Source organism: Amblyomma americanum, chromosome 10, assembly GCF_052857255.1.
Source record: "Amblyomma americanum isolate KBUSLIRL-KWMA chromosome 10, ASM5285725v1, whole genome shotgun sequence".
In the NCBI taxonomy this organism is placed as follows: domain Eukaryota; kingdom Metazoa; phylum Arthropoda; class Arachnida; order Ixodida; family Ixodidae; genus Amblyomma; species Amblyomma americanum.
Genome location: NC_135506.1, coordinates 4,800,667 through 4,813,023, shown reverse-complemented (window position 1 = coordinate 4,813,023; position 12,357 = coordinate 4,800,667). Strand labels below are relative to the sequence as shown.

The 12,357-nt window shown below is 45.6% G+C and overlaps 2 protein-coding genes across 7 annotated transcripts in view; both read left to right on the top strand.

Moving 5' to 3' along the window:
* The window catches only part of LOC144107969 (uncharacterized), a 29,624-nt gene extending 26,641 nt beyond the window's left edge, over window positions 1-2,983 (top strand). For both annotated transcript variants that reach the window (XR_013309446.1, XM_077641226.1), the window contains exon 12: window positions 2,165-2,983. Coding sequence is in view for 1 of the 2 variants with exons in the window: in XM_077641226.1 (XP_077497352.1) it covers window positions 2,165-2,176 (12 nt within the window). In the remaining variant the exon portion in view is untranslated. The remainder of the gene's footprint in view (window positions 1-2,164) is intronic.
* Window positions 2,984-6,542: 3,559 nt separating this feature from the next.
* EloC (transcription elongation factor elongin C) lies at window positions 6,543-11,244 on the top strand. Of its 5 annotated transcripts, none has more exons than XM_077641222.1 (3): window positions 6,543-6,692; window positions 8,140-8,359; window positions 11,018-11,244. In XM_077641222.1, the coding sequence occupies exons 2-3, from the start codon at window positions 8,148-8,150 to the stop codon at window positions 11,157-11,159; spliced, it is 354 nt and encodes a 117-aa protein (XP_077497348.1). In that variant the 5' UTR covers window positions 6,543-6,692; window positions 8,140-8,147; the 3' UTR covers window positions 11,160-11,244. The 5 variants fall into 5 exon arrangements, with proteins under 5 accessions (XP_077497348.1, XP_077497349.1, XP_077497351.1 ...); XM_077641223.1 differs by having other exon boundaries at window positions 6,599-6,684; XM_077641225.1 differs by having other exon boundaries at window positions 6,611-6,688.
* Window positions 11,245-12,357: the final 1,113 nt, after the last annotated feature.

Sequence of the window (12,357 nt, the reverse complement as noted above, 5' to 3'; positions counted from 1 at the left end):
GCAGTGATGGTGTGAGGGGACACAGTGATCTTCTTATCAGTCTTATCTGATTATCTTTTGCATGGCCTGCTGAAAAAGAAGGGGTGTGTGAAACCTTCAGGTGGTAACTGTGGATGCAACTGCCAAACTTTAAGGCGTGAAGGCTTTGTCGCCTTGCTAAGAGGATGAGACATAGACACTTCTTTTCTCTCCCCTCCCCTCTTCCTTCTCTCTCTAAAATCTGCCCTCGTCTTATTTTTCCACGCTTCGTGCCTGCAAAGCCTGCCCTTGCATTACAGTAGTGAGCACCTTACATTCGGGTAAATGCAGTAGTTTGAGCAGTCTTTAGAATTTATGGCTGTTCTAATGTCTGTTGTCTTTCTCCATCCATCCCTTTGCTTTTATATTTGTTTTAATTCCTCAGCCTAGTGGAGGCAACAAAATTTGGGTGTTAGTGTTGTGACATGAGTTGCGCTTCCTGTTTACACGGAAAGCTTTGACACCGGCTGCAGTGCTGTATGTCGTTGGTTGTCTCCACTGGCAAGCAGTGCTTCTGGCTGTGTTGTGTTGTTCGTGCTTTGTTTTTGGTATTCTGTGCTGCTACCATGATGCCTTTAGCTTTACGGCTAGGATCTCAGTTACTGCCACGCTTCTCAACACCTTGGTGGTGAGTAATTTCTTGGAACGTTGCTGTCATGGTTTTTTCAGTGCCTGGATAAGTTTATGTGGGTAAGAAGCTTTCGATTGGTGCAAAGATTATATGTCTGATAAAGTTTAGAATACGGACAGTAACTCAAAATGTGTCCAGAAGGAAACGCACTTGATGCAAGCGGTGTCAGAAAGCGCTGTGTGCAGTGGCCTGCTTTGAGCTCTGGCAGGCAACTAGAGTATAGCAGAATTTTGATGTTTGTTGTCACAGTATGTACAAGAAGCCCCTCTTTTCTGTGTAGTTATTACTTTGCAAATACAGTTAAGCCTGGATGTTACGAAGTTTCTCAATTTCCCAATGCCGCCCCCATCGAACGCGTGTATTTGAGAATGAGAACGCCATGTAGCGAAAGTGTTGCAGTGATTTCGATCTTGATATAACAGACTTGCTGCACCGACTATTTCTTAGCTAGTTGAAATTTGGCAGAACCAAGTGAGTTTCGTGACGATAAAACGCGAACTGACATGAGAGGAATGTCTACAAGTGCAACTAGTGACTGCTGTTGACGCATCTTTGTGGCACAATGCAGCAATTTCCGCTGCCTTTCGCTTTTGGAACATTACACTACATAGCATCACAACCGCTTGTGCCCAAAGGCGAGCAGTGTGGGGACACCAAAGACCTGCGGGAAAAAGGTGTCTACTCGGCAAGTCTGGCGGCAGCGACACGATAATGCATGTTCTCCTCCAGCCCGGCCGTGTTGCCTTCAACTCTGCCACTCCCACCGCCTGCTCATAACAGCGTTCTGCGAGCCGCGGCAGCAGTGGGGGGAGGGGGGCAGCTGCTGCCACTTTTGCACTATCGGCACACTCGCGTAGTGTTTCTCAATGTTTATGCTTTCGAGTAAAGGGGGCTCACTATAAACATATTCAAGGTGATCTCACCTGCATTTATTTCTTCCTTTGGCTTTCAGTGTGCTCTATCCTTTTGAGTCTTCTCATGAAAACTGCATGTGACAGGAAAACGTTATCCAGGTTTTAACGCGCATTTTCAAAGAACATAAGTATGCCAAACAAAGATTGCTTTATTGAAAAGGGGGGTGGGGGCTGTGTGTTTGGTGAAGCATATTACCATTTCCTGAAATTAAAAAAGTCACCATTTTGGTATGGCTTTCAGGGTGGAAATTGTTCCATTATGGGGTTAAGAAATGCATGGTGGAGAGTAAATGAAAAGACGTTTGAGAAAGCAGTGAAACAACCTTCAGTGCTTCAGTCCTTCCCCCCACTTTGTTTCTTTTTCCGCTCTCACATTATGTAGCTGCATGAAGATATGTGAAAGGAAAGATTTGAATGTTTAATGCGCTGCTTGTGAAACCGATCAGCCCTTTAGATGCATTTACAGTCATATTCACTGTTCAATATTTGCTGAAAAGCACAGCTTCTCAGAAGCAGTGCTGGAGTGATGATGCCTGTGATGGAATCAAATGCGTTGTCTGTCAGCAACTTGTTCTGACATATTTGTGTACTTTATTTTCAGCTCATCTCATGATTGGCTATTGGCCAGAAGTCCTTGCAGCACAGTTGAGCAAGGGACGATCCCTCTTGAGGAGGATCCTTTTTAATGCCTCCGCCTTGTACTGACCTCCGCTGCTCTCTTCATGTCTTCTGCAAACTCGCATACACTACCTGGAGTGCCACTTTTGGTTCAACTGTGGGTAGCTGGGGCAACTGTGTTGGCAACAAGCAGGCTAGAATTTGTTGGCTGTCTTCTGCGTGCAAGCAACAATCTGCCGGTGGCAGGCTAATTGTTTTATGTTAAGAACAAAAGGATGTGTTGATTTCTTCAACATTTTTTTCCTTCTGAGACATTCTTTGTGCGCAGTGAAATGAAATTTCATTACGAGACAAGCAATGGAGCACCGCCATTTTGTTGTAATTTTACGCTGTGCATGCTTGTGTAATCTTTCACTGAATTTGTTTTCTCCTCGTCTCCACATTTGCGTGCTTGCGCTGGCAGTTTGTTTATTTCTTCCACGGTAAACAATTTAATTTTGACTTTAAGTCAGGTTCAGGAGCTTAGCTTCTGTACATGGCAGTGTTTGACATCCTCCATGAAACTTTGTTTTTATGTCAAGTGCATTGTACATAAGCCATTCACTCATTGTTGGTCTGCTGCAAACTGTCAGAGCATAGCTTTTTGGAGGAGAAGTTAAAAGCTGAAGTGGCACAACTGAAAAAAAAAAAAGAAAAGATTTTAGTGTATGGTGTAGTAGTTTAGCAACCACGAAGCCTTGTTAAAATGCCTGTGCTCGACGGATGACATTCGCGAGTGGAAATAAATGGTTTTCATTTTGCATGAATGACTCTCTCTCCCAGGTGGTCGAAATCTCCGTAGACCTTTACTACGGCGTCTCTCGTAGCCTGAGTCGCTTTGGGATTTTAAACCCCTATAAACTAATCTCTCTTGATTGTTTCTACAAACTGTGGTCACTGGTTCTAGCGCAGTGCAATGCACAGCGTTGCAGCCAGTGTGGGGATAGTGCAAGTGCCTCACGGCCGTTTCAATCACGCGTGTTGGTAGTAAAGGCAATTTCCTTCACAGCCCGCTGTTTTAAAGATGGCAGTGCGTATTGGTATTTGGAGAGAGGAGACTTAATTGCAGTGGATTTATCTGGTGGGCAGGTAGCCCAAGATTTCAGCGCAATGGTTTAGGACTCCTGCTCGAAAATGTGTGTGCATTGAACCCCGCATTAGAAATGGAAAGAATGCACACAGCGTGAAGTAATGTAATTGGCATATCCGTGAAGTCTAGCTACTAAACGGTGATATTTGTTTCATCGCACTTTGGTGGCGAGGGGATAGTTGAAATGTAATGGCAAAGTCGTGCACTGCACGTGCTTACTAATGTTCTTGCCTGGTGGTTCGCGATTGGGAACTCTATACTCATGCCGAAAATAAATTTTCACTAGTGGACTGTCAAAATGAGATTGGTCCTACGTCGTCATATTCAAGCTTGGGTGGAATGGGAGGCAACCTTGGGCAAGTTGCAGAAAAACTTTCATACAGGCCGCCGACTGGAGGACAATCTGCTCACGTAGTGTGCGTAAATAGCACACAGACAAAGACGAAAACTATGATGGAGTCGACCAGGCCACACGCTTTGGCAGGTGCTCCTGGGAAATGTCTGCCCACACCAGTGGTGGATCGGCTGCGAGCTTTGTAATGGTGGCTTTCGATGATAGTGCAGTGGCAGGGCCTTCAGTCAGAGGGCATCTCCACTCCTGTTCACATTGATTGTGTAGGAAGGAAGAAATTCCGGAGAGGCCGTTACGTCACATTTGAAGCCAGACGTGAATGCTCAGCTTGCTTGCGCATTCGTTGCAAACGACGCCACTGCACCAAACGTTACTATTGGCAGAGCCGTCGGCCAAAGACTCCCAGTAGTCCTTGCGAAACTTCCGGCCCACTTTTTGCCATGCGGTTCAAATAGCAAGGGCCTCTCCTGAGCTTTCTTTCCTTTATGATGCTGATTGGAGAAGTGTGGAGTAAGTTTCGACCTCTCTCACATTGCCGTTGGGGAAATTCAGTCCCAAAAGCTCCCGGCCTTCTTGTATGTAGATGGTATATGTAATACTGATATTTGAGCTAGTTTGTACAGTATCTTGGAAAAAAACTGCGCAGAAGACGACGGATGAGAAAGAACAGGCACCACAGTAGCTGATTCGCAACTGATCGTTTGTTTGCACAACGCAGAATAAGCACGTACTCACAAAACAACAAAAGAGGAGATATCAATGAGGTGCATCTAAAATATGAAAACTCCTTTTTATGCAGGGCAACTAATGGGTCACTAATGTGTGTGCTCGTTCTTACAGATATGCCTCCAGCACCTCCCTTGTTAATTGATACGCGTCTCTCATATCCCGAGTCGCTTTGGGACATTAAATTCCCATAAACCGAACCTTGTTAATTGATACGTAAAACGTGTGTAGACGAACGACTGGACACGCTGCCCAAGCTTGCTTCTAGCTTGAATCTATCATGCAGTCCAAATGTTTGAAACGGTGAAGGGTGACTTGAGAAACCTGCCCTGTGTGCATTGCGCCAGTGGGAGCACTTTTACAACTCCGTAGGAAGCCCGCGCGGTGGTGCTAGGGACAAAGCTCTGGTGGGCAAAATGCAGCGGACGAGGTGCAGACATAACAGACATGATGTGCCACGTGCGCTGTGTGCCAATAGGCAGAAGAGACCGCAGAACACGTTTAGATGTGTCCAATGCTGGGCCACGTCCTTTGGCTGGAATATTCCTTAATGTACTTAGAGCAAGGCATTCCTTCCTTCATAGAGCAAGAGCAAGCCCTTGGTTTCCCTATGGCATTCTTTCCTTCCTCCATGTCCTATGGTGTCTAGATCCGTAGTTTCCCTTTCCCGCCTCTTCGGCCGCTCGATGGTGATTCGGCTGCCAGTTATACGGCGGATATTGGAGGTACAGCTGGTATGATTGATGCCGTGAGTGGAAACGACGAAGCGTCGACTGACGTGGAGGGAAACCTCCAAGACTGCGGTCTCCTACGTAATAGGCTAGGACACTTACGCAGGTGATTTCTTCAGGCCTGATGCCAGCATTCGGATTGACCCTCAATTAATTTTTGGAGCGTGGAGGTGAGCCGAGCTCCACTAGGTGCATCTAGTGGGTAGCTGCTTTTCGTTGCGTTTTTGAAGTATGGGCCAACTAACTGTCTTCGAACTGACGGTCGGATGAAATTCATTTTGTACCGCTGTGAGAACACCACGTCCAGCCATGGCCGCCTCGCCTCAGCTAAATAGCGAAACAACAAACTTGTATTTTTGTAGGCAAGTATTTCTTAAGCTATAACTCAATATTTAACGTTTAAGTTGATTTTATGCTCTTTTGCTTTTATCTTGTTTATGGTAAGGTCAATGCGTGGCTACCGCGCTGGTGACAGGCGCGTGGCACCAGCCCTTGCCTTCGAATTTGCTGTAGCTTTTAAAGGAGGATAAAACCCCCTTTTTGGGTGCATGTTTTCTTTGCGTAAGGCATTAGTATACTCGTGGTGTTCGCCTACGACCACTAAATAAATTACAACGCTAAAGCCAGCCTGCCTCAATAGCTCAAATGACAATCGAATGAAAAAGCAGCGATTACCGTGCAGTTCTTACATGCCTCGTGTGACCTAACCATAACTTAGACATCACAGAGCTGTTGAAACTGAAACAGCATGAGAGAAAAATTTGAATTAAATTATTAAACGGTCGGTCGTTGTCGAATACCACATGGTGTTCCATGTATAGTCATGTCTTGCGCGTCACTGGAAAGAAGACATGCCACCACAATTAGGTGTCTACTCCTTTAATGCGTTAGCATCAGAGCTCCCCGCAGTGTCGGGAAAATTCTGTCCTTGACAGGTGACAAAGAGAAGGTTAGATGGGTACTGCGTGATTGGATCGGGAGAAAGGAGCAGGGTACGACGTGTCACACGTACGGTGATTGACGGACTCGATCACTCTACCCACTCGCACATTGTGAACATGTCAGCGGCTGCCCTGTCTGGGGGGAACACGCATAATGCTCCTATCAATCGCATGGGTCGTTTATACTGTTCACGTTCCGCTTCTGGTGTGTGGGGAGGCCTTGCGGAGGGTGAAGGTAGATGGGATCGACGTTGGGTGTATTGGTGGTGAGTAGAGTTTCCGGAGGGTGAAAGTGTTCAGGTGAGGCGGTTAGCATTCTTCAATGAAACTTGTATAGTTTTCGCTATTGTGCCAAATGGGGAATTTACATTAAAAAAAAAGTGCGTGTCGGTGGGAAGGTGGCTGGTGGGTGGTACTTCTGGTCGAAATTTCTGTATCAATCGTTTCACTCCACTCCCCTCATGAAGCGATTCAGGTGACCTTTCTTTTTCTCGCTACATTTGCGTTTTTTGCGTATTTGCAATATTCGCTTCTGCGACACGCGCGCGATCGCCGCCAGGGGCACGGGCTTCATCTGCCTGGGCACCTCGGAGCCCCAGATCCCATACAGAAGGCTCCCGTCTTGTAAGTAGGTATGCGATTTTTTTGTCTAGTGCGCCGTGTTTAATCTTTAAGTTATCATTTTATGTGTAGTTTGTCGCACTGAATAAACACTGCTCTTGCATATGACACGCAGAATATTCTGTCCGGGTAAGTAATAGAGCAGGTACCGAAGCATATAGGACTAACTAGCGGAACTGTCGCCACTTTGCGATCGATTCTGTCGTTTTCTTTGGAAAGGCGCGGTCCGTGACAAAAAGCATTTTGAGAGGTACCAAAGGAAGTTCGCTTGGGGCAAGCCGAATTGGGCGGTACTTTTGCTTCACGCCTAGCGATAGGAACCACCCGAGGTAAGGGCGCATTCGCTTACCGCAGGTCTTGCGCTAAAACAGCCCATTTTCGCTCGCTCTTTCACAGTAAAGAACACTTGTCTGTGACGTTGTACACAGCAGAGATGCTGTAGCGATACTGCCAGAATATCTGCGACAGTGACGCAGCATTGTGCGGGGCTTTTGCTTGCTGGCAGAGACTACCGTCGTTCTACGCCCGCGGCGGTGTCATGCGCTGATTGCTCAATATAACCAAAGAAAGAATAGTCATGCTATTGCGCTGACGTTTGCGTTGGCTTTCTTTTTTCTTGCGTATCTCAGCTTGTGCCATGTCCACCACCAAAGAAAGCGGTAAGCAGTCGGTACGAGCACTGTCTCTACCTGCGCAGCCTCTGCCGCTAATTGAGGCTGTCGCTACTCCTACGGCGCTTCTTCCGTGTATTTCGCGGTGCCAAGAGTAACGCGGGCCATTATTGTTAATCTTGGCGTCCGAAATTCTTCCGTGTGCCGGGGAACGGAGTTGAGGGGCGTACACGTGTTTAACCGACTAATGACAGAACAGCGTATGTGCAGTATAAGCGGTGGTGCAGAAGATTGTGCATGTGCTCCTTAGTTGACTTCGTTGCCTCCGAAGATTTCGGGCGTTGAGTTGCCTCGCAGCCGTGCGCTCGACAACTTGGCGTGCCGCCGTGTGTGAAAGTCAATGCCGTTCAAGGTTCGTGCATCGCAGGGCATGAAAGATTCTTAAATGCTCGTAAACGTAACTTATTTGTTGTTAAGTTTGTTCTGTTTGTTGTAAGACAGTTGCTTAGATTAGCACACCAAGGATAACCTCGAGAGATGCGTCGAAGATAATAAAGCACGAGTTGCAGTAGGTGAAGCTGTGATTAGTTTTCCAGAGTCGCTGTGGGAAAGGTCAATTGTGAAGTCAAATTCTGGGTTGGTTAGTCCACATGCTTTAATTCACCGGAGTGCACAAAACACAAACGCAGACTGACAGAAAGCACAGTTGTGGTGTCTCTCTGTCAGTCTGTTCGTTTTTAGTGCACTTTGGGGAATTTAAGTATGAAAGGCTGAGAACACTGTGTGCCTTGTGTCATTCCACTGTGTTCCTGTGCACTGATGGAAGTTTCTTGCGGTTCATTGCCAGGTGCCACCATGTCTGAGGATAAGCCCATGGAAGAAGGCACGGTGTACGGCGGCTGCGAGGGGCCGGACGCCATGTATGTCAAGCTGATCTCGTCAGACGGCCACGAGTTCATCATCAAGCGCATGCACGCGCTCACGTCGGGCACCATCAAGGCCATGCTGTCAGGGCCGGGACAGTTTGCCGAGAACGAGACCAACGAGGTCAACTTCCGAGAGATACCGTGAGCATTTTGCCATCCTTGTTCTTTTGTTTTTGCGAGTGCGCACCGTATGGCCATGCCTCAGGAGTAGCAGAGAAAGATAAGCCCCTTATCAAGCTGCTATGGTTGTATTGCATTTGAATACGTATGTATGAACAGAATGCTGACAGTGCTCATGATGATGATATTGTGGTGACGTTATGAGGCTGGATTATGCTATCTGGTGGTGGTGCATTAGATGCTTACATTGGTCGCACATGTAGTACCCTTGATTGCACTGTGTGAGGATTGACATGCAGTCATCTGGGTTTGCAGGGAGCAATTTAATGCCTTTGACATGCAATGCAAGCTTCATTTGCTTGCACTGCATTGATTACTGGCTGTTGCATTTAGTGTAAAACATAGGTTATGAAATGTAGTGGAAGAGGATTATTGTAGAAGAGCAGTTGTCCTAACGAAAGTGAGACTAAATATTTTGATCCAGAGCAGGACTGAACACGCAGTGGTCAATTCTCAGCAGTCATACAGGCGTTGCATGACCAGGATGTTGAAGAGGCATATGTAAAGGTACTGGGAAACAGCTATGGAAGGAGGAGAAGAACTTTAATGGAACAGGAAACAGCTGTGGGGACTGCACAGCGACGAGCTGGCAATAGTCCTCCTCAGAGAGAGTGATGAAATCCGTCAGGATGTCAGGCGGGGAGACGGGATCTCTCTGCTACTGTTCACCGCGTGTTTACTGGAGGTGTTCAAGAAACTGGAGTGGGAAAAGATGGAGATAAAAGCTATCTTGAATTTGCTGAAGACATTGTCTTGCTAACTAACTTGGGACGAATTGCAAAGCGTGATGGAGGACTAGACAGGCAATGCGGACCGATGGGACTAATAAAAAAACAAAACAAAGGTAATGCTCAACAACCTTGACAAGGAACAATAGTTTATGATAGGCAGTGAGGCATTGCAAGCGGTAAGGGATTACATCTGCTCAGTGCAGGTAGTGACTTCAGATCTGGACTGTCAGGCTGAAATAGCTATTATAAGAATAGGGTAAAGTGCATCTTACAGGTACTCGGGTCATGAATAGCAGCTTACCTGCATACCTCGAAAGAAAAGTGCATAACAGTTGTACCCTGCCGGCACTCGCCTGTTGGGCAAAAAGGTGGAGGCTAACGAAAAGGGTTGAACTCAGATGGAGGACAGTGCAGCGAGTTGGGGGAAGGGAAATGATTGGTGCAACGTTAAGAGACGGGGAGAGGGCAGAGTGGGTCAGTGAACAAATTAGGCTTAACCAAATCCTAATAAAAATCAAGATGTTAAATGTGCATGGGCAGGGCATGTAATGTGAAGGGAGGATAACTGATGATCCCCCAGTTCCTCATTTTCGTACATTTTATAAATATCAGTCACTTACCCATAACCTCCCTACAATACTAAACAAATATAGACACACAGTGGGCTTGAACAAAAAACAATTACATTCCTGTTTTGTGCAGTTGTGATCCATTAATTTTTGTTTGTTGTTTCCGCGTATGTGCTTTTCAGTTGTTTTATTTTGGTTTCAGTTCATTACTGGTAGCTTTATGTGATTGACATCATTATTACCTGTCACAGTAACTGTTTTATTATTTCCCTATTACTGTCTACCTATTTACTGTTCATCTATTATGTTTCTATTCTTTACGCTGCTGCCTTGTAATGGTCTCTTGGGCCTCGTCAAGCTTTTGTGTAGCTTTTAGCCCAAGAGACCATCCAGTTGTCTTCTGGAAATAAAGATAAAGATGTATAATTTTAACAGAGGGCAAGTGTAGCGAAGGGTGGCAGAAAGTCAGGTGGGCGTACGAGATTAGGAAGTTTGCAGGGATAAGCTGGCCTCAGCTGGCACAGCACAGGGTTAATTGAAGATCCATGGGAGCGGCCTTTTTCCAGTGGACGTAGATAGCATGAAGAGTGATGATGCTAGGACTTCGTGCAGGCCAGCAATGCCTCATGACAGTACTCTTTTTCAGTTCACTAATGGCAGTGTTGTCGCCACTGTCAACCTTCTCGCAGGAACAGGCCAGTGATGTTATAGCTGTGTGCTTTCTCATGCATTTAAGCTTGCTCTAGGCCCCTATCTCTGTTTAACTTTCTTGACTCAGTCTTTTAATATCAATATTCATAACTCATGTTCCCACATTAAATATTTTCGAGGTTCACTTGTTGTAGTAGAACTTTCAGTGTAGGTGTCCCTGTCTGTTTTGATCATTTCCACCATGTTTGGTTCTCTGTGACTTTCCATTCCTGCGCAAACAGACTTCAAAGCAATTTTCCGCTTCTGTACTCTCCGTTCTGATTGTCACAAACATTACCGGCATGTTGATGCCTCCTCCCCTGCTAAACAAAATTCAAACACTTTTATTAGGTTGTCTAAGGCATTTTACGAACTCTGTTATCATTTCCAGCCTTTGTTGCATATTCGTCACACGTGCACAAGATCTTTTTCCAGTAATGCTTGTGACAGAATTGCTATGTCAAGCGGGGGATTGTGCCTGGCTATGAATGGTGGTTAGGTTTGCTGTTCTTGCATTTTAGAATAGTTTTGTTGTTCCCCTTTTATTCGGAATTCCCCTTTGGAATGTCGAGTGTGTGGTTCTTTGTGAAGTGCGTGGCTTGAGGCTGTTGCACGTTATGGTACCACAGGTCTCACGTGCTCCAGAAGGTGTGCCAGTACTTCACTTACAAGGTGCGCTACACCAACAGTTCCACCGAGATCCCAGAGTTCCCCATCGCGCCAGAGATCGCCCTGGAGCTGCTCATGGCGGCAAACTTCCTCGACTGCTGACGCCTTCTCTCCTGTTGCCTTTATTCTGTCTTCAGTTCACTTAATTTTTTTCTTCCTCCAGAATAAAGTTTGTCTTGCTGCGTTGCCTGTGATATATTTCCTGTGTAGCAGAATAGCAAGTATTTTGTACATCCTGCTTCACTGGATAGTTTAATGGGAACTCCGTGCTTGTGTAAAGATTCAGACTCGCAAGTATTCAGGGATATCAGGATTCACTGCTGAGGAAATGTTGAGCACATATTAGTTGGTAGAACACACTAGTGGAAAGGACAGTAACCAAAGCTGACGTGTTAATCATTGAATGCTCCAACTCATGCACTCATCATTTTGTGTTTAGCTAAGTTTGAATAAAATTATGTGCACCCCATAACCAAAGATTGTGCTCTTCTTTATTTTCCAAGGCATTAATTTGCTTCCTGTGCTATGTTTCTGCGTGCTGTGGTCCTGCGTGTTGCTATTTTGGAGCCCGCAGTCAAGTAAATGTGAACTATAGCCAATTGAAGTTGTGATGGTGCAGTTGCACTTCGATATCAGTGCTACTGATCAAAATTGTAGTATATAGATAATTCACGAGAATCCACATTCTGTCAGAATGAGTATTGTGTGCAACTATGCTAAGTAGGGGGGCCTTCTACTTGTATAAAATTGTGTAGACTGAACAGCTAGTTTTAGGTGACAGATAATTGCATTCATATGTGAATCACTCTTACCACTTAGGTGGTGGTATCCTTTTGTTGACTCAATCTTCACACAATACCTCTCTTGGGACCCACTTGAAATGTGCATGTGCTGAAGCTCATTCTAAAGGTGCAGCGAGTTTGGCTCATGCTTTTTGTGAAGAAAATAGATGAAAACTTCAATGCATGGTGTGGGCACATTCTAAACCATTAATGCCAGTCATTTTCTAATGCATCTTTGGCATAGTGAAGGATCTGATCTTCCATTGCATCTATGTAAACTAAAAATTGTTGGCTAGGCGGCTGCTCGTGTGCCCGTTGCATAAGGAATCAAACTTGCAACTTTCTTGGTTCAAACTGGAGCTTCTGGACATACCTGTGGTGCCATCTGTTGCAGTTTTTAGGCGACTACAATGAAGTATGCCAGCCAAACTCTTATGAAATGCCAGTAGTGTCTATTCAAGTTAACATTGCACATACCGTAACATTTGGGCGGGCATCTTTTGCTGCCCACATTTAAA